Below are 17,721 nucleotides of genomic sequence, written 5' to 3'. Positions count from 1 at the left end.
CAGTGTGAAAGTGGATTTTCTTTGTATTTTGAAAGAAAATCCTTTTTCTTCTCTTGTTGTGACAGGTCATAAATTTACCAACATAGAACAAGACCTGACCATCATAAAAAAGTTAAAAAAGGGCAGCTTAATGAACACATATGAAGACCTGTACATTCATCTAGACCAACTTGTAAAGAAAAATGATAACCTTAATGAGGCTGTAGAATATAAGAATCCATTATATTATCAAATTCTAGTATATTTGAAAATGCTTGAGAAGGATCACGAAAAAAGAATTGGAATTTCTCCACCTACAGATAGCCCTACAACTTGTTCCTCCTCAGTTGAAGCTATAGGTGACAGCAAGGAAGTTCTTGACACACCTATATCCCCCGCTCCTCCACCTCCTCAGGTGCAAGAGCAAGGAAGATTGCATCATCAATATTACACCCGGCGCAAAACTGTGAAAGAATGACAGGAGTTACTGTTCCAAAGGAAAGCAGGCTTAATAAGATTTGACAACTAGGAATTAGTTATATTTTCATCTACATTAATAATAAGAGCCGCACTGTGATATCAGGATTTCTTCGTTTCGATAATTACTTATAAATTGTATAATTTTTAATTTACAAATTGATCTTTTTTCATGAATTATTAAGAAAAGAATATTTATTAGGACAATTTCTCTATGGAATATTGTACAAGTGTTTCCTTGACGACTGCTTTCTATTGTAGAAATAATTTATATATTTTCTCTTGAGTTATTTGTTTGTTTTAATCTTGTCAATCTTATGTTAATTTTAAGGACACTTCCTCTAAAGCATTACTTTGTCAATTTTATATATTTTTCATCTAAACAGTGTTATGTGGCTGAAGATGTTGATAATATACGAAACATGTACCACTTTTGACCATTAAAAATTGCCTTAAGCAATCATTGTATCGACTAGGTGGAAAATAAATTAAATACTTAATTGCGAATCTATTGAAGTGCGATACGGACCATGAAGCTGATTTTATGTAAAACTTGAAAATATATCACAGGAAGCAAGCAGTGAGCAGAATAGAGCTCTCTGTATTAAGGAAGAGCAGTCAAAATGACTGCTTATGGTCTTCCTAGGTATAATGGACAATATCAGTGTTCCTTTATCATCTACGGATGTAATTTTTGGTGTGAATATACATAACCCTTACAGATTAAAAGTCACAAAAGCACAACCTTGTGCATAAAAGAGTACGAGTGTGGGAATACCTTGAAATTGGTTAACGGTGAAAATGACCGCTGTGGCCATTCTAGTGTTAAGATGGTACTACTGCTTTATCTGCCGTTGGAACAGTAAATTCTTTTCCACCATCTAAACAAATCGGCTGTCTTCTCTTGTAATATGGACTTTTTTTTTTTTAGGTTTTACTCCTCTGTCACTCGCCCTTTGTCCTGGTTTGTGAAAGACAAAGTCTGGCTGTCCAAACCTTGGACCCAGTGTCCTTCTCTCTCTCTCTCTCTCTCTCTCTCCCTCACACACACACTCACAGAGTACTTCCCCCCCCCGCCCAGCAATACTACACTTTGATGAAATGTAATTTTTTTTTTTTATCGGTCCAGCTGGTAAATAAGTAGTGAACATTATTAGACTGCAGCTCATGTGTTGGCCATGATTGTTAAAGGCATAAAGTCTTTAATGGTATGAGCCAGTTTGAGTCTCGTTGGCATGATAGAAGAGGTGGTGGTATACCATTTCTAATCACTAGACTGCGTGCCAAAAGCCTCAATTCAATTCCAAACCTCTCTGTAATGTTCATGTGGAGTGAGGGCATATGACGCTGTTGAAGGCGATTCGTCTATCGGATGGAGACATTAAGCCTTGATCAGACCCTCTGGTGTTATGTTTATGATGATTATTTGACAGAAGTAGGCTATGTGCTGACACCGGCTTCACCCTCTCGCTACCGTGTTATCATCCTCAACATCTCGCACCCAGACGTGCAGGTCGCCCATGGGAGTTATATAAGACCTGCTCCAGGTGAGCTGAAGTTGTCCTTGGACACTCCCAGCACTAAAGGCCATACAATAAATAAATAAGTAGACTGCAATGGGTTAGCCTAAAGGTTGGTAGGGTTGCCAGAAAGGCTTACTTTAGCTGGATTTTTTGTTATAGGAAGGTTTTTTCCAGTTCGTTTTATGTCACATGGACTCAGAGATCTCTTGTGGTGACAGTGGGAAGGACAGGGCACTAACTGGGAAGGAAGTGATTGTAGTCTTAATTAAGATACAGCCCCAGAATTTTCTTGGTGTGAAAATGGGAAACCATGGAAAACCCATCTTCAGGGCTGCTGGCAGTGGGGCTCGAAGTCGTTATCTCCTGAATGCAAGCCAACAGCTACTTGCCTCGAACTTTGTAGCTAACTCCTTCACCAGTTTACAATGTGCAGTGCTGCTTAACTTTGAAGATTTTATTGAAACATCAATTTCATTGGTGCTTGGTTCAGGTTTAACCATAAATGTCCTAATTTTCCTTCCATCTCCAGACAGTAAAGCTTGATCTGTGTTTTTGTTTCAGGTTCCACCATGAATGAACAGATATTTCCTCCCTCTCCAAATTGGTACCTGAGTAATATCCTGACTTGTATATCTAATGATACAATCGCTTATGGATCTAGAGGTAACATAGTGGTACTGAAGAAGCCCAAGGAGAGCAATGGAGAGATCTCCATCATATCGAATGCTCACAAAGAAAGGGTGTCAGCTGTCATCTTCTCTACATGTAGAGATCCTGAAGATAAACTCTTCAACTGTTTAGTGTCTGCTGGAGATGACTCCTATGTGCGAGTGTGGGACTTGAGAACTCTGACTCCCATCCTTGCTCATTTGGCCCATGGGGTATGTTATGTTATTCATTGTACTTGTATTCTTTAGTTAAGACATGAAGTAGAGTGACCAACCGTCCCTCATTTCGTGGGACATCCTGCATTTTAAGGTATTTTGTAAATGTCCCGTGCAGGACGTCATTTGTCCCACGATTGTCTCGTTTTCTATCTGAATGAATTTTCTTGTTATTGTACACAGTACGCAACTGTCCTGCCATCTCGCTTCAACTGAACATAGCATAACAGTCGCCAAAAGTATGATCTTTGAAAGTGCAAAGAAGCAGATCATACCATATTTGGAGAAACGTTCCGGATGTAGTGAATGACAAAGATATTTTGGCTTGTGCAAGAAGTGCCGATAAATAAAGTTTCAAGGAAGATAAATTATGCAATAGTTTTACTTATATTATGGTTTTCATTATTTCTCTGCTTAGCAGTTATAGCTAGAGGTTGAAATTTGGAACAAGTGCTGTTAGAAATTATTTCATTATTTTCTTCTATATCCAATTTCAAAACTTGATATAACATTTATGCTCTAAAATGTTCAATATTTATTTTATTATTTCAGAATTTGTTAACTTTTGAATGTTTTCAGTTAGATGAAGGGTCTTTAACCCACAGACTGGAAAGGAAATTGCACAGTAAAGATGAGTGAAATGTATTTGTGTATGTTTTTACTTCAGTAAAAGTAACCTTGGTTGAAAGGAAAAAGAAAAGAAAAAAAAAAGAAAAAGAAAAAAAACCTGTCAAACATTGATGCTTTTGAAAATGTTAAAATTTAGATATTTTTAAAATTATACTAAAAATGTAGCTGTCCCCTAAAATTGTGTAATGTCTCCCCCACCTTTTTTTTTGTTGCCTTGATCCTCATTCCTTCCTTCAATAGTTTGGGAGATAGTGGGTTTGAACCCCACTGTTGGCAGCCTTGAAAATGGTTTTCCGTGGTTTCCCATTTTCACACCAGGCAAATGGTGGGGCTGTACCTTAATTAAGGCCACGGCCGCTTCCTTCCCATTACTAGGCCTTTCCTGTCCCGTTGTCGCCATAAGACCTATCTGTGTCGGTGTGACATAAAGCAACTATCAAAAAAAAAAAAAAAGATAGTGTGTATTTTATCTGTGACTGTGGCTCCTGTCACTTTTAATTAGCGTCCTTAGTGGTGTGAGTGAGGTTTCATGTTGTCGTTATTAGTGTGTTCTATAATTTTTTTGGGGGGTTGATTAGTGAGGATGCCTCGGCACTAGAAATAAAGCAAATGCAAGGATTTGTATGGAGGGTGAGTCGAGAAATAGAGGAAAGTCACTCTCAGAATGGTATTTGTTGTGGTAAAGTTTTTTCTTTTTTACAATGTGATATGAGCTATAGTCTTGAGAGGTTCGTACTAGTTTAAGGGATGAGAACAGGATGCTCTCATCATCAGGTAATGTAATCGTGTTAGGAAGTAGATTAAAAGCCCACTCTTAGCCATCTTAAAACCAATTTTTCATAGTTTCATAGTTTTCCACTTCAATTAGATGTCAAGATAGAACATAAGATAAAGGGTATGACCACTTCATTCTGATCCCCGCTGTAATTGAATATGAATGCACATATCCATTGACACAAGTTATGAAACAAAACTTCAAACATGCATTGGAAACTAACGACCACAATAACACGCAGTTACCTTCACATGGCAGATGCCGCCCAGCCTCATCGGAGGGTCTTTACCTTGAAACGTCATCTACTGAAAAACATTCTATCTCATTCAAAACTTGAATGCAAGACCTTTCCATTGGCAGCCAGATGTACTTATTTTTAAACCAGCAAAATGGACTATTAAGAGAATTTAGAGTTTCAACTTGCTGCATGCTTTTAGCTCAGTGTACCAAACAAACATGACTCGATACCTATGAGAATCAAAAAGTAGTGAAAGGTGAAACTGATCAGGTGTCTGAAAGAGTTGATGTGCAGTATTTGTAAGATGTCTTGGAAAGAAGACTGGAGTACAATGGATCAACAAATTTAAGCAAGACTCGTGGTAGCAGATACAGAAAACAACAATGAAATCAACACCCTTCTTAAGACTCACAAATTTTCAGCAGAAATGACACATAGAAGGGCTAAAGAGATTTCAGTGAAGCTGAGAAAATTACAATTGGAACAAATGAAAGAGTACTGGGCAGAATACAAGAACCAAAGAGTACAGCCTTCATAGAGAAAGAGAATCTGGAATGACTTAAGAGGTCAATCTCGCACGAACTGTATGGCATTGCTGATAATTTCTAAATAATGAAGTTTATTAATTTTCACTCAGGTATACTCATAGTTTTGCTTGTGGCTAGGTGACCCATGACAGTGGTATGGGAGAATGGTGATATATTGCCCCTATTTCCCGGGTAGGCTCAGCCGGTGAACAAGATTCCCAGTGATAGACCGTTTGATCACTGGCGTCGAGCCAGGTGAAGGCTAATTGTTATTTTTATTCACATTTCAGTGTAATTCAGGCTTTGTTGAGGGAGGACCAGGGAGTCAGAATTTATCATACAATCTTGTGAGAAGAAATATTAAAAGAACATCAAGATTTTATTCGTAAATTTTGTTTAAATTGTTATTCAAGGAGTGCTACTATAAATAAATGTCAAAGGGCCTCATTGTGGGTCTCTATTTGGCCGGCTGATCAAATCGTGCAATATCCAGATCTTTGGTGCATTCGGATGTGACAGTGGCCTGATGTTGGACTCCACAGGAACGTGAGGGCAGGCATACTCGCCGTCCGGCTCGAGAAAAATCTTAATTATTGAGGGTGAACCTCATCCATACTTCTTTGAATAATGTACTTGACAGAAAATGACTATCGCGATAGCATGTTTACAATTTAAGAAACTAGAAATTTTATCTTAATTACAAAAGGAATTTAAATAATAATATCATCGTGAAAATCTCGTAAATAATACTGAGATATTTACATTATCATTTTATCTTAATTGCTGAAAAATTCCCCTGATATTGAAGTAAATTTTAATAAAAAACTTGAATAGATTACTTTCTAAAAAAATACTTCAAGTAACGTTATTTCAAACAATTATGACGATTTAAGACTTCACAGATATTATCATGATTGTAAAGAAGTATTCTTTCCATGAAAATCCTTCAAAATGAAATTGAAAATAATTTATGACATTAATAAATTAACGCTGTCTCACACGAGTTTGCGGCATCTCTGTGTCCTTCACAGCGTTCACTCAGTATTTGACGCTGTTGATGTCCCTTATATACCCTACCAGGCCTGGTAACAACACTAAATACGAACAACACTATTGCACTTTGGTGGTCATTCTACCCGTCAACTGTAATCATTTACATACCTGCTGATGATGTGTATGTGTACAAACTTACATTGACATCTGACCTTTTCTTCTGGGCACTTCTTTTTTTGTCCGGCAGTGTATTTACCTCGTGTATTTTGTAGTGATTGTTTGAAATTCAAATACTGAGAAAATTTGTATCATGTATTTGTTTATTGTTATTTTTTTGTGTATGAATTTTTGAATTAGTTTATGTTGACATGGCTTCAAGATTGATTGGTGAAAAATTGAAGTAAGATGTAATTTTTGTTTGGGACATACGGTAGTACACGTGCTAGATCGGGATAGGATGCTTCCTGGAGTTTCCGGTTTCATCATATTGCATTAGTTTCGAAATTTCTCGATGTTACTCGGTGTTCTTTATCAGCACTTTGTGCTGGGATCTCATTGGACAAAATAAAAGTTAGTGTGATTGGCGGACGAAGGAAAATACGGACGCTCATTGGTTGTTTCACGATTTCCTAATTTCCGGAGAGTAGCTCGTGGCTAACGCGAAGCTCCGCTGAGCCGTCTTTCTGCTTTGACCAGAGAAGGGAAAGGTTGCCTTCTTCAGGGGACGGGTCTTCTTGGCCCCTCCAACAGGTAAGCACTTAGTTGTTTTTCATCTTTCAGGTTATCTTCAAATGTAGTGTTCCGTTCAATTTATTTTGCCGGAACTTACCCGTTTTTTTCCTTCGGTCGTCAAATTTTTCTTAAAATGTCTTAGCCTTCCAGCAAGTCATATCAGATTTGTGTTAAGAGACAGTTCCCATTTCTTTGATTTTGTAAATCAGATATTCAATACCTCTCGATGTAATCGTAAAGTGTAAATTTCCCCTTGGGGCTGTCTCATTTATCCCGTTTCATCTTGGAGTATTCACATTTAGAACGGGCACCCTTTCTCAGAAGTGTTTTTGAAGGGGCTGCCTCCTAAAGGTGCCCTACACTAGGATAAACATTTTAAAAGTTGTTCTCCTTTCTTACATGTACATACTTATGACTGTATAATGTTACTTCCCTTTTCTTTCCGTCAGTATTATATTATTTAAATGTTTCGCCATGAACAATGGAACATTGTGTGAGAGGTTCCGGCCTAAGGTTAAATAATCGAAATCTTACCCTCGGGGTGTATTGTTATTATTGTGAAAACTATTTTTGACTTTTAAAGGTGTAATTTTATGGATTATTTGCGTTTTGATTTTTAGTTAAATTGTTAAGTAAACTTATTGAATTAGAATCACCTTTGATTTCGCTTCTTCAGCATTGCCAATACCTTTCACTGCCTGGATATGGTTCCCAGCTGCTTCCCAGTTACCCTTCCTTAGCCGTCATGTTGGTTAACCTGTTTGTTATTGTTTTCTTTGCTTAATGTGCATATGGTTTTAATTTCGTACATGTTATTACTATCATGTCTCTTGGCGTTAATTTGTGTTGGTGTGTGACTATGTGGTTGCACAATGGTAGCAATTATTATTATTATTATTATTATTATTATTATTATTATTATTATTATTATTATTATTATTGTTACCGTATTTTTGTGGTAGTTATGCATGAAAGAAGGTGCTGGGTGGTGAATAGGTCTCAAGCTACTAAAGTGAAATTAATTTTAAAATTTAACAAGGTTATATTTTCTTTTCTTTCTTTTCAAAATTAGGTAACAACAAATAGAACAGGTACTTAGTAGCCGAAACACGATTGAAAAATACATTTACATAGGTATCCCATTTGGGGCTTCAAAAGTCAGAAACATAATTCTTGAGCAATGAGCCCAACCTTACAATGAACACCATACAACAAAGGGGCCGAAAACCCCCAAACATGCCAGAAACATTTGCTTCCAATTACACCCAAAAGCCTCCTTGAGGCAGAAACACAATTTTCAAGAAAGGGCAACTTCCCCCTAAAATACAAGCCTATCATAGGCCACTCCGAACTCCACCTTTAAGCTGTCCTCAAAGGACATATACACAGGGGTAAAATACCCAACCTACTGAGGTCTGTTAAATGACAAGAAGGTTAATACATGACCTCTAAAATACAATTTGAGAGGAGGCGAACTTGCACTCCTAATACACTTTGCTTAAGACCTACTTGGCACTAGGCCGTTAATACAAGGGCTAATCCCATACTACCGAGGTGACTTAATAGCAATTTACATTACATTACGGAAGAATTGGTTGAGAAAAATAAGTTCACCTCAAGACGATGTGAGTGGGAGCTCGAGAGGGTTAAGCACTCTCTATCCCGATATGTCGTTTTAAAAGAGAATATATGAAAAGAGTAGTTACATTTTAGGAAAAGGTTACATGGTTGAACGCTTAGAACCCGCCCCGAAAGTTAAACTGCTGAGCTAGCAAGGAAAGAAGTTACTAATCGGCCATTACCTTGTTGTTGACCGCTGCCGAAGAAAGAGGCGCTTCCCGCCCCCTGCTATGTACTTAACACACTGAAAGATGGAACAAAAGTGGCGCAGAGACCCAAAAATCAGCAGTTTATATCCTCTCGTGGAAGGTTCTAGGCGTTAGGGGAATGAAAACACCCGCCCACAATTATTTTATTGGCTAGGTTACAGAAACATATCCAAGTTGGGGGGAAATACATCGGATTGGTCGGAAATTACTAAAAGAAATTCGGGATTGGATAAATCTAAAACAAGGGGAAAAAGAGGGGTATACAGCCAACTTAAACAATAACAGAAAGAAATTTAACAAGAAACAAACATTTGAAATAAAAATTTCTCCAACAAAATAGTTCTTTGACTCCGCACTAGGGTGCACTATTGTTGATCTTCAGTAGTGTCCTCTAGGAGAGAAAGTTTACACTTCTTACTTCAGGCGAAACAAAAACACATCAAAAATGACACAGTTCAAAAACTCAAAATTTTCCACGTGGTGACATCTTCTGAGAAGGTAAAGAATTAACAGCGTAGATAAAGTTCAGCCATCCTCCAGCAGAGGAGTTTCAACAGGCGCACATTTTAAATTAGCGGCGTGGAGGTGTACCGCCCGGTACAGACCTCCCCCCCCAAAAGTTCCTCCAGGGGTGACACATGAAATTGTTTGAAACAAGGTCCAAGTTATGCTGTGGATATGAAGATTGATTGCAGAAGCAATTATAAGATTTCTTAATTTGGTTTGATTCAGTTTCAACATTTGTTGTTGCAGGTGAAGTACAGTCTTTATGTTTGTAGAAGTTGAGTTCTGAAGATAAACTTTTAATACTTAAAAGTGATGAAAAATTTTGCATAGTCCACCAAATATTGCAGTTAAATTCCCAAGTGTAGTCATTACTTATAGTAACTGTTCATGTAGTTGATGGTGATGAAGTGGGATGGCCAGACCGGCCCTTGCGGCTTGCGTCCAAAGGAGGCCGCTCGGACCCCTCAAGTACCCTGAGATACCGCTCGCACTATGAGGGGAGCAGAGGTGTTGAAGCACGCCGCGCCCGCGGTGAACATATACAGGCTGCGGGCAAGTAGCAGGTCGTGCGCCGCACATCAGCCTTGGCCGGGAGGAGAGCTCCTGCTCGCCGTGCACACGTCGTCCTCGCTGGGGCCGAGGGGGCCCGTCCTCGGACCCAGTTGCTGCACGGCGCCGCGCGGCTGCGGGGGCACTGAAACATTAAAGCTAGGCGGCAGAATATTGTTGGACCATCATCATTTTTTTGAGGGGACAGGCTTGGTGAGGAGGTTGAGGGGTCAGCGGCGTGCAGATATCCATGGCATTTACTCAAATCAAGCCACAGTGTGTATTGAAGCAGGAGACGGGAGCGTGGTAATGGCCGAGGCAAGGACAGAATGGCAGTTTAACGGATCGGGGAAGGTTTTACACGAGGCTTACATATAAGACCAAAATATTATAGAAGGGGCAGAAAGCCTTAAAAGTTGAACTCAAAAAAAAAATATAACCTTCATATTCCTTTCAAATTATATGAAGCAAGTTGACACAAAATTTACACTGGTTTCACCTGTGACAGGTGAACCCTAAATATCCTCTCGGTGGCTGGATTGCTTACTAACAACGTAACTGGCGTAAGAAAATCGAGAATGATACAAGGCCCATGAAATCTGGGGGCAAGCTTGCCCGCGGGAACAAAATTCTTGACCATCACCTGGTCACCTACCTTCAAAGTGGTGGGTCTCCGTCCACGATCATACTTTTCTCTAACCTTTTCATGAGATACCTTAAGATTGGCTTTAGCCTTCTTCCAAAGATCTTTAATATTATCCGGATCTATTGTCTCGGGTAGAATGTCACTCAGAGACCAAAGGTTAGAGAGCGGCGTGTTGGGAATAAACTTGAACATCAAGGAAGCTGGAGTGAACTTATGAGATTCATGAACCGCCGAATTCAAAGCAAAAGCTAACCAATGCAGGGACGTGTCCCACCTGGAATGATCTTCATGATGATAGGCAATAAGTGCGGACCTGAGATTACGATTAACCCGTTCAGCCAGAGATGGTTGAGGGTAATAAGCAGAAGTAGTTACATGAGAGATGGATAAGTCAAAACAGAATTTACGAAATAAGTTAGATGTAAAAGCCTTAGCATTATCAGATACAATATATTGGCACGGACCAAAAGAAGCAAAAATAGAATTTAAGCAAGTAATGGTAGACTGAGCGGTAGCCAGCTTAGTCGGAAATAACCAAGAAAATCTGGTAAAACCATCTACACACACAAGGATGAACTTGTTGGCATTACCCTTTGACTGGGGGAATGGTCCTACGTAATCAATATACAGGCGTTCCATGGGGCGCGACGCTTGTTGAGAAGACAAGAGGCCTACCTTGGTGGACATGGTTGGTTTACTAATCAAACAGGATTTACAAGCCTTTACTAGTTCACGGATTTCACCGTCCATACCTTTCCAGATGAACATTTCACGAATCTTTTCACGAGTTTTAAAGATTCCAAGATGCCCCCCTAATGGGGTCTCATGATAGTACTTGAAGATCATAGGCACAAGAACAGCTGGAACGACAACCTTCATCATCTTGTCATGCCTCGAAGGGCAACATAAAACATCATTCCTCAGAACATAAGGGACAACATGTTCCCCAGAAGAAAGGGTTTCCATTATCGGAGCCAGCGTCGGATCTTCATGTTGGTATTTCTCGATATCCCTAAAGAGCATGGGGGCATCAGTTAAAATGGCATTAACATCAAATAGTGTGGACTCGGGAGGTGATGAACGGTCGACCGGTTCATGGTTCTCAACGTCGTTTGAAAACATACGGCTGAGTCCATCAGCAACAACATTTTCAGTACCTCTGATATGCCTGACATCGAATTGGATGGCCCAACGGGCTATACGACCAGTACGACGCGGCCTACCTAAGACCCAGCTTAAGGCTTGATTATCTGTCTCCAGGTCGAATTTAACATGTTCCAGATAGAGACGGAACTTCTCTAAGGCGAATAAGACTGCCAAACCTTCGAGCTCATAGATGGAATACTTGGCTTCTTGAGCCGACAAAGTCCTAGATGCATAGGCGATGGGGCGCCTCCCTAGTTCAGTCTCTTGAAGAAGGACTGCAGCTACTGCTGACGACGATGCGTCGGTTTGGACAATGAATTTCTTCGAGAAATCAGGCATAGCAAGTACAGGGGCATTACAAAGAGCTAATTTAAGGTCTTCAAAAGCGGCTTGTTGAGAAGGTCCCCACTCGAATTTGATGCCTTTCCTACGAAGAAGGTTTAAGGGCGCCGCTCTATTAGCGAAGTTAGGAATAAACTTCCTGAAGAAATTCACCATACCAATGAACCTGGCGATACCTTTAATGTCCTTGGGAGGTTTAAAATCACGAATGGCCTGTGTTCTAGAATGATCGACTGCTACACCATCAGGTGACACAATATGCCCTAGGAAAGACATAGAGGGCTTAGCAAAGGCAACCTTGGACAACTTAACCGTTAACCCAGCCTTATGAAGGCGGTCGAGAACTTCTCGCAGATGATCTAGATGTTCTTCAAAAGTCTCTGAAAATACGACATCATCCAAGTAGTGATATAAGTACTCAAATTTGATGTCGGAGAAGACCCTATCTAGTAGCCTAGTGAGTACAGCTGCTCCGGTGGGGAGCCCGAAAGGCACGCGGTTGTATTCGTATAAATTCCAGTCCGTGGCAAACGCTGTAAGGTGTTTAGACTCTTCGGCAAGGGGAATTTGATTATAGGCCTGATTCAAGTCCAAGATGGTGAAGAACTTGGCCTTACGAAACCATGAAAAACAAGAATGAAGGTCAGGAAGGGGCACAGATTGCAACACCACCTTCCGATTGAGAGCCCTGTAATCAATGACAGGCCTGAAGCCTCCTTGGGGTTTCGGGACCAAAAAAATAGGCGAAGAATACGCTGACTTAGAGGGCCTAATAATACCGTCCTTCAACATCTGATCGATGATTTCTTTCAGAGCCTTCATTTTAGGTGGAGATAGCCTATATGGTGGAAAACGGACAGGAATCGAATCCGTGACCTCAATTTTGTATTCAATAAGGTCAGTAACACCAAGAGTATCAGAAAACACCTCGGGAAACGACTGACACAGTTTGCGAATACTATCGGCCTGCTCCTCAGGTAGATGTCTAAGGTCTAACAACATCTCATCCTGGGTAGGCGAAATAGAAGAACATGACACAGAATTACACTTTAATAGTGGGATTTTACCATTAGAAGCAAATTTGAATGTGCACGACCTAGACTGGAGATCGAGCACAAGACCAGTGTGAGAAATAAAGTCAGCTCCCAATATAATGGGGCAAGACAATTGCTTGGCCACGAACAATTTAACTTTCCATGTAAACTTAAAAATACGAATTTTGACCAGTAAGGAACCTAGAATTTCTAATGGAGATGAATTAGCCGATACGTATTGAACAGGAGAAGAGACATAGTCAGGAAGTTTACAAACCGTTTTCAATTTAGAATACCATTCAGCCGAAATAATCGAACAAACACTTCCTGAATCTAAGAGAGCTGTTATAGGCTCGTTATTTAACTCAATCTTAAGAAAAGGAACAGGTGCGGGGGTATCCGCCGCAATCCTAAGACATTCTTTAGGGCATTCAAAAGATGAATTTGAAGGCTGATCGTCCTCTGAATTTACAACCTGTTTACCAGGGGCTGAGTCTCGGGAAGATGGATTAGTCGACTCAGCCGAAGCCACTAGTCACTTTTTATTATTGGCATAGGTAGAATTTGCACCAGAAGTTGAGCAGGAGGGGGTGCTATTCGAGTTTGGGCAATTCTTGGCGATATGTGAGAAGGCCCCACGTTTAAAACAGCCTTGTGCTGAACCAGCTCCATTATTTGCCCTACTACTTTTGACCAATGGACATTTATTGCGAAGATGGTCAGGCGACCCGCAAGCATAACATTTACGGGGTGTGACTGGTCGGCGAGGTGGAGGCCGAGTATTACTAAACGAAGGAGGGGGTTCTTTTGCCACACGCAAGGAATCGGCGTACCTAACTCCTTCCGCTGAGACGGCCAACGCTTCAAGTTCAGAGAAAGTTTGCGGGCACGCCGCGAAACACAAGTATGACCTATAAGATGGTGAAATGCCTTCTACAATAGCCTGTACAATCTGATCTTCAGGAAAATGAAGGGCAAACACCCTAGTGTAAAACTTAATGTCCTGTATGAAATCAGCCAAGTTTTCATCCAAGCGCTGTACACGATAATAGTACTTCTGAATAAGGGAGGACCTGGCCCTAGCCGGGATGAAATTAGCTAGCAAATGGGCATGGAAATCCTCAATAGATGATTGCTCGGCAATGGCTCTTACGATTTTATCTGAGAGAATACCAATAGCATACGGATAAATAATTTGCAAAATTTGACATGGAGAAAGAGAAAACACAAGGGCATGATCCTGAAATTCGACTAGAAATCTTAAAAATGAAATTACATCACTGGTGGTATTAACAGAAAACTTAGAAATACCTCTGAGCAACATTGCCAATGGATGAGGCAAGCTGCTAAACCCAGGTGACATAGTAGGTAAAGGTTTCAATGGCAAGGAAGTTAATTCAGAACGGATGTTACTCAATGATGCACGACGTTCAGATTCGTTGTCCAATGGGGCAGGGATAGTTTGAGCAGCAACGGTTATCCTATTAACTTCTCCCTTGGGAGGCGCTTCCTCACTACCTGCATTCACTATGGTGGGTTGATCAGATTTGGGAGGAACTTCCCCAGTCAACAATAGAGTGACCTTACTAGATAATTCGGAAATATTTTCCAGGAGCGTACTAGCTTCCTTCCTCTGAACGTCATTCAGTTTTAGAGACAACAGATCGTTAACCCTATTCGAAAAATGATATAGCCTGCCTTGCACACGCTTAATTTGATTAGGAGACGGATCATTTTCATCAAAAAAACTAACTACAGAAGCTAGCCCAGTAATATTCTCGACGATCGTGGAAAGAGAGTCATCAATTTCTTTCTCTCCCAAATTGGGGATGGAAATGGGCAAATCTAGGGACTCTCTAAGCTTGTTAGTGTCTACTGCAACCGTGCCTCCAGATTGCACATTTCTGATAGTTAATTCATAGATCAACTCCTCTTTGCGCAAATAATTAAGATGGAGAACATCGCGAGGGCCGGGCATGGTGACAGAACAATTTTGAAAAACTCAAAAAATTCCAGCAACTGGGAAAATAGTTAGAGTTCGGAACAAACAATATTTAGCCGTCAAAAGGGGCTAAATTGAGACCCATTCAACCACGCTCTGCTACCACTTGTTACCGTATTTTTGTGGTAGTTATGCATGAAAGAAGGTGCTGGGTGGTGAATAGGTCTCAAGCTACTAAAGTGAAATTAATTTTAAAATTTAACAAGGTTATATTTTCTTTTCAAAATTAGGTAACAACAAATAGAACAGGTACTTAGTAGCCGAAACACGATTGAAAAATACATTTACATAGGTATCCCATTTGGGGCTTCAAAAGTCAGAAACATAATTCTTGAGCAATGAGCCCAACCTTACAATGAACACCATACAACAAAGGGGCCGAAAACCCCCAAACATGCCAGAAACATTTGCTTCCAATTACACCCAAAAGCCTCCTTGAGGCAGAAACACAATTTTCAAGAAAGGGCAACTTCCCCCTAAAATACAAGCCTATCATAGGCCACTCCGAACTCCACCTTTAAGCTGTCCTCAAAGGACATATACACAGGGGTAAAATACCCAACCTACTGAGGTCTGTTAAATGACAAGAAGGTTAATACATGACCTCTAAAATACAATTTGAGAGGAGGCGAACTTGCACTCCTAATACACTTTGCTTAAGACCTACTTGGCACTAGGCCGTTAATACAAGGGCTAATCCCATACTACCGAGGTGACTTAATAGCAATTTACATTACATTACGGAAGAATTGGTTGAGAAAAATAAGTTCACCTCAAGACGATGTGAGTGGGAGCTCGAGAGGGTTAAGCACTCTCTATCCCGATATGTCGTTTTAAAAGAGAATATATGAAAAGAGTAGTTACATTTTAGGAAAAGGTTACATGGTTGAACGCTTAGAACCCGCCCCGAAAGTTAAACTGCTGAGCTAGCAAGGAAAGAAGTTACTAATCGGCCATTACCTTGTTGTTGACCGCTGCCGAAGAAAGAGGCGCTTCCCGCCCCCTGCTATGTACTTAACACACTGAAAGATGGAACAGAAGTGGCGCAGAGACCCAAAAATCAGCAGTTTATATCCTCTCGTGGAAGGTTCTAGGCGTTAGGGGAATGAAAACACCCGCCCACAATTATTTTATTGGCTAGGTTACAGAAACATATCCAAGTTGGGGGGAAATACATCGGATTGGTTGGAAATTACTAAAAGAAATTCGGGATTGGATAAATCTAAAACAAGGGGAAAAAGAGGGGTATACAGCCAACTTAAACAATAACAGAAAGAAATTTAACAAGAAACAAACATTTGAAATAAAAATTTCTCCAACAAAATAGTTCTTTGACTCCGCACTAGGGTGCACTATTGTTGATCTTCAGTAGTGTCCTCTAGGAGAGAAAGTTTACACTTCTTACTTCAGGCGAAACAAAAACACATCAAAAATGACACAGTTCAAAAACTCAAAATTTTCCACGTGGTGACATCTTCTGAGAAGGTAAAGAATTAACAGCGTAGATAAAGTTCAGCCATCCTCCAGCAGAGGAGTTTCAACAGGCGCACATTTTAAATTAGCGGCGTGGAGGTGTACCGCCCGGTACAATTATTATTATTATTATTATTATTATTATTATTATTATTATTATTATTATTATTATTATTATTATTATTATTATTATTATTATTATTATTTACCTGGAGGTAACATATTTTACATTTTGCTTTACTGATTTCTGTGTAATATATATGTGGTGGTTTGTATTTAAATGAATTCAATTACCTAATTAGTTAAACAAATGTATTGTTTCCAGGAAAATCAGAAAGTGGTTGGACTAGATTGGTCTCAGGCTGACCCAAAGTTTGTAGTGTCGGTAGATGAAGCAAGCTCCATCATTTGCTGGGATTTGCATAGGAACTCTACTGTGAGAGTTTATGTGGGCAAAATACAGCCCACATGTCTCGCCTGCTGCCCCCACAAGAGGGAGCTAATAGCTATTGGTACCAAAGCAGGTCTGGTCTGCATTGTCAATATAAAAGGTAAACTGTAATGTATTTAGTGAAAGTATATAATTTTATGTAAATAACTTAAATAAGTAAAATCAAGCCATAGAGAGATATGAAAATGAAAATGGAAATATAATATGGCAAACACAAGGACAGGTCAGTGTTGGGAAAAGGCAGCAATAGAAAGGAGGACAAAGAAAAAAAAAGAAAGACCAGGACAATCTCTAAGTCTTCACACACTGCTCTTCTCATCATTCCCTCATTTCTACTTCATAGCTTCATCAGGAGGGTAGGCATCAACATTCATTGAGGGACCGCAGAAGGCAGAATTGTTCAGTCAGCATTATGTAAATGTAGTTGGTTGGATACAACAATAATGTCCAGGTAGAAGAGGTGAATACTCCAGGCGAATTACTGAAATTTACACTGCCAGCCAAAAGTTTTTGGACAAAACATATGTGCCCGCACAAATTTGTTTAATGATGTTTAATCAAACCAAACCCCATGGCACTACAGCCCTTGAAGGGCCTTGGCCTACCAAGCGACCGCTGCTCAGCCCGAAGGCCTGCAGATTACGAGGTGTCGTGTGGTCTGCACGACAAATCCTCTCGGCCGTTATTCTTGGCTTTCGAGACTGGGGCCGCTATCTCACCGTCAGATATCTCCTCAATTCTAATCACGTAGGCTGAGTGGACATCGAACCATCCCTCAGGTCCAGGTTAAAATCCCTGACCTGGCCGGGATTCAAACCCGGGTTCTCTGGGTAAGAGGCAGGCACGCTACCCCTTCACCACGGGGCCGGCAATGATGTTTAATGACAGATTATATTACTGTAACCAAGTTTCAAAAGTTGGTGGAAGTGTAAAATGTTTCCAAGTAAGTTGGCACCATCGATTGCGTAGGAAGTCGCTCAAAGT

The 17,721-nt window shown here is 40.1% G+C and overlaps 1 protein-coding gene across 3 annotated transcripts in view; it reads left to right on the top strand.

The window, feature by feature from the left end:
• LOC136857317 (gem-associated protein 5) overlaps positions 1 to 17,721 on the top strand; it is a 310,853-nt gene that overhangs the window by 11,396 nt on the left and 281,736 nt on the right. For all 3 annotated transcript variants that reach the window (XM_068225137.1, XM_067135896.2, XM_067135897.2), the window contains exons 2-3: positions 2,541 to 2,860; positions 16,612 to 16,837. In XM_068225137.1, coding sequence (XP_068081238.1) covers positions 2,549 to 2,860; positions 16,612 to 16,837 — 538 coding nt within the window. In that variant the 5' untranslated portion in view covers positions 2,541 to 2,548. The remainder of the gene's footprint in view (positions 1 to 2,540; positions 2,861 to 16,611; positions 16,838 to 17,721) is intronic.

This window comes from Anabrus simplex, chromosome 1, assembly GCF_040414725.1.
Source record: "Anabrus simplex isolate iqAnaSimp1 chromosome 1, ASM4041472v1, whole genome shotgun sequence".
Lineage (NCBI taxonomy): Eukaryota > Metazoa > Arthropoda > Insecta > Orthoptera > Tettigoniidae > Anabrus > Anabrus simplex.
The sequence above is the reverse complement of the archived record's forward strand: the minus strand, read 5'-3'. Positions and strand labels throughout refer to the sequence as shown.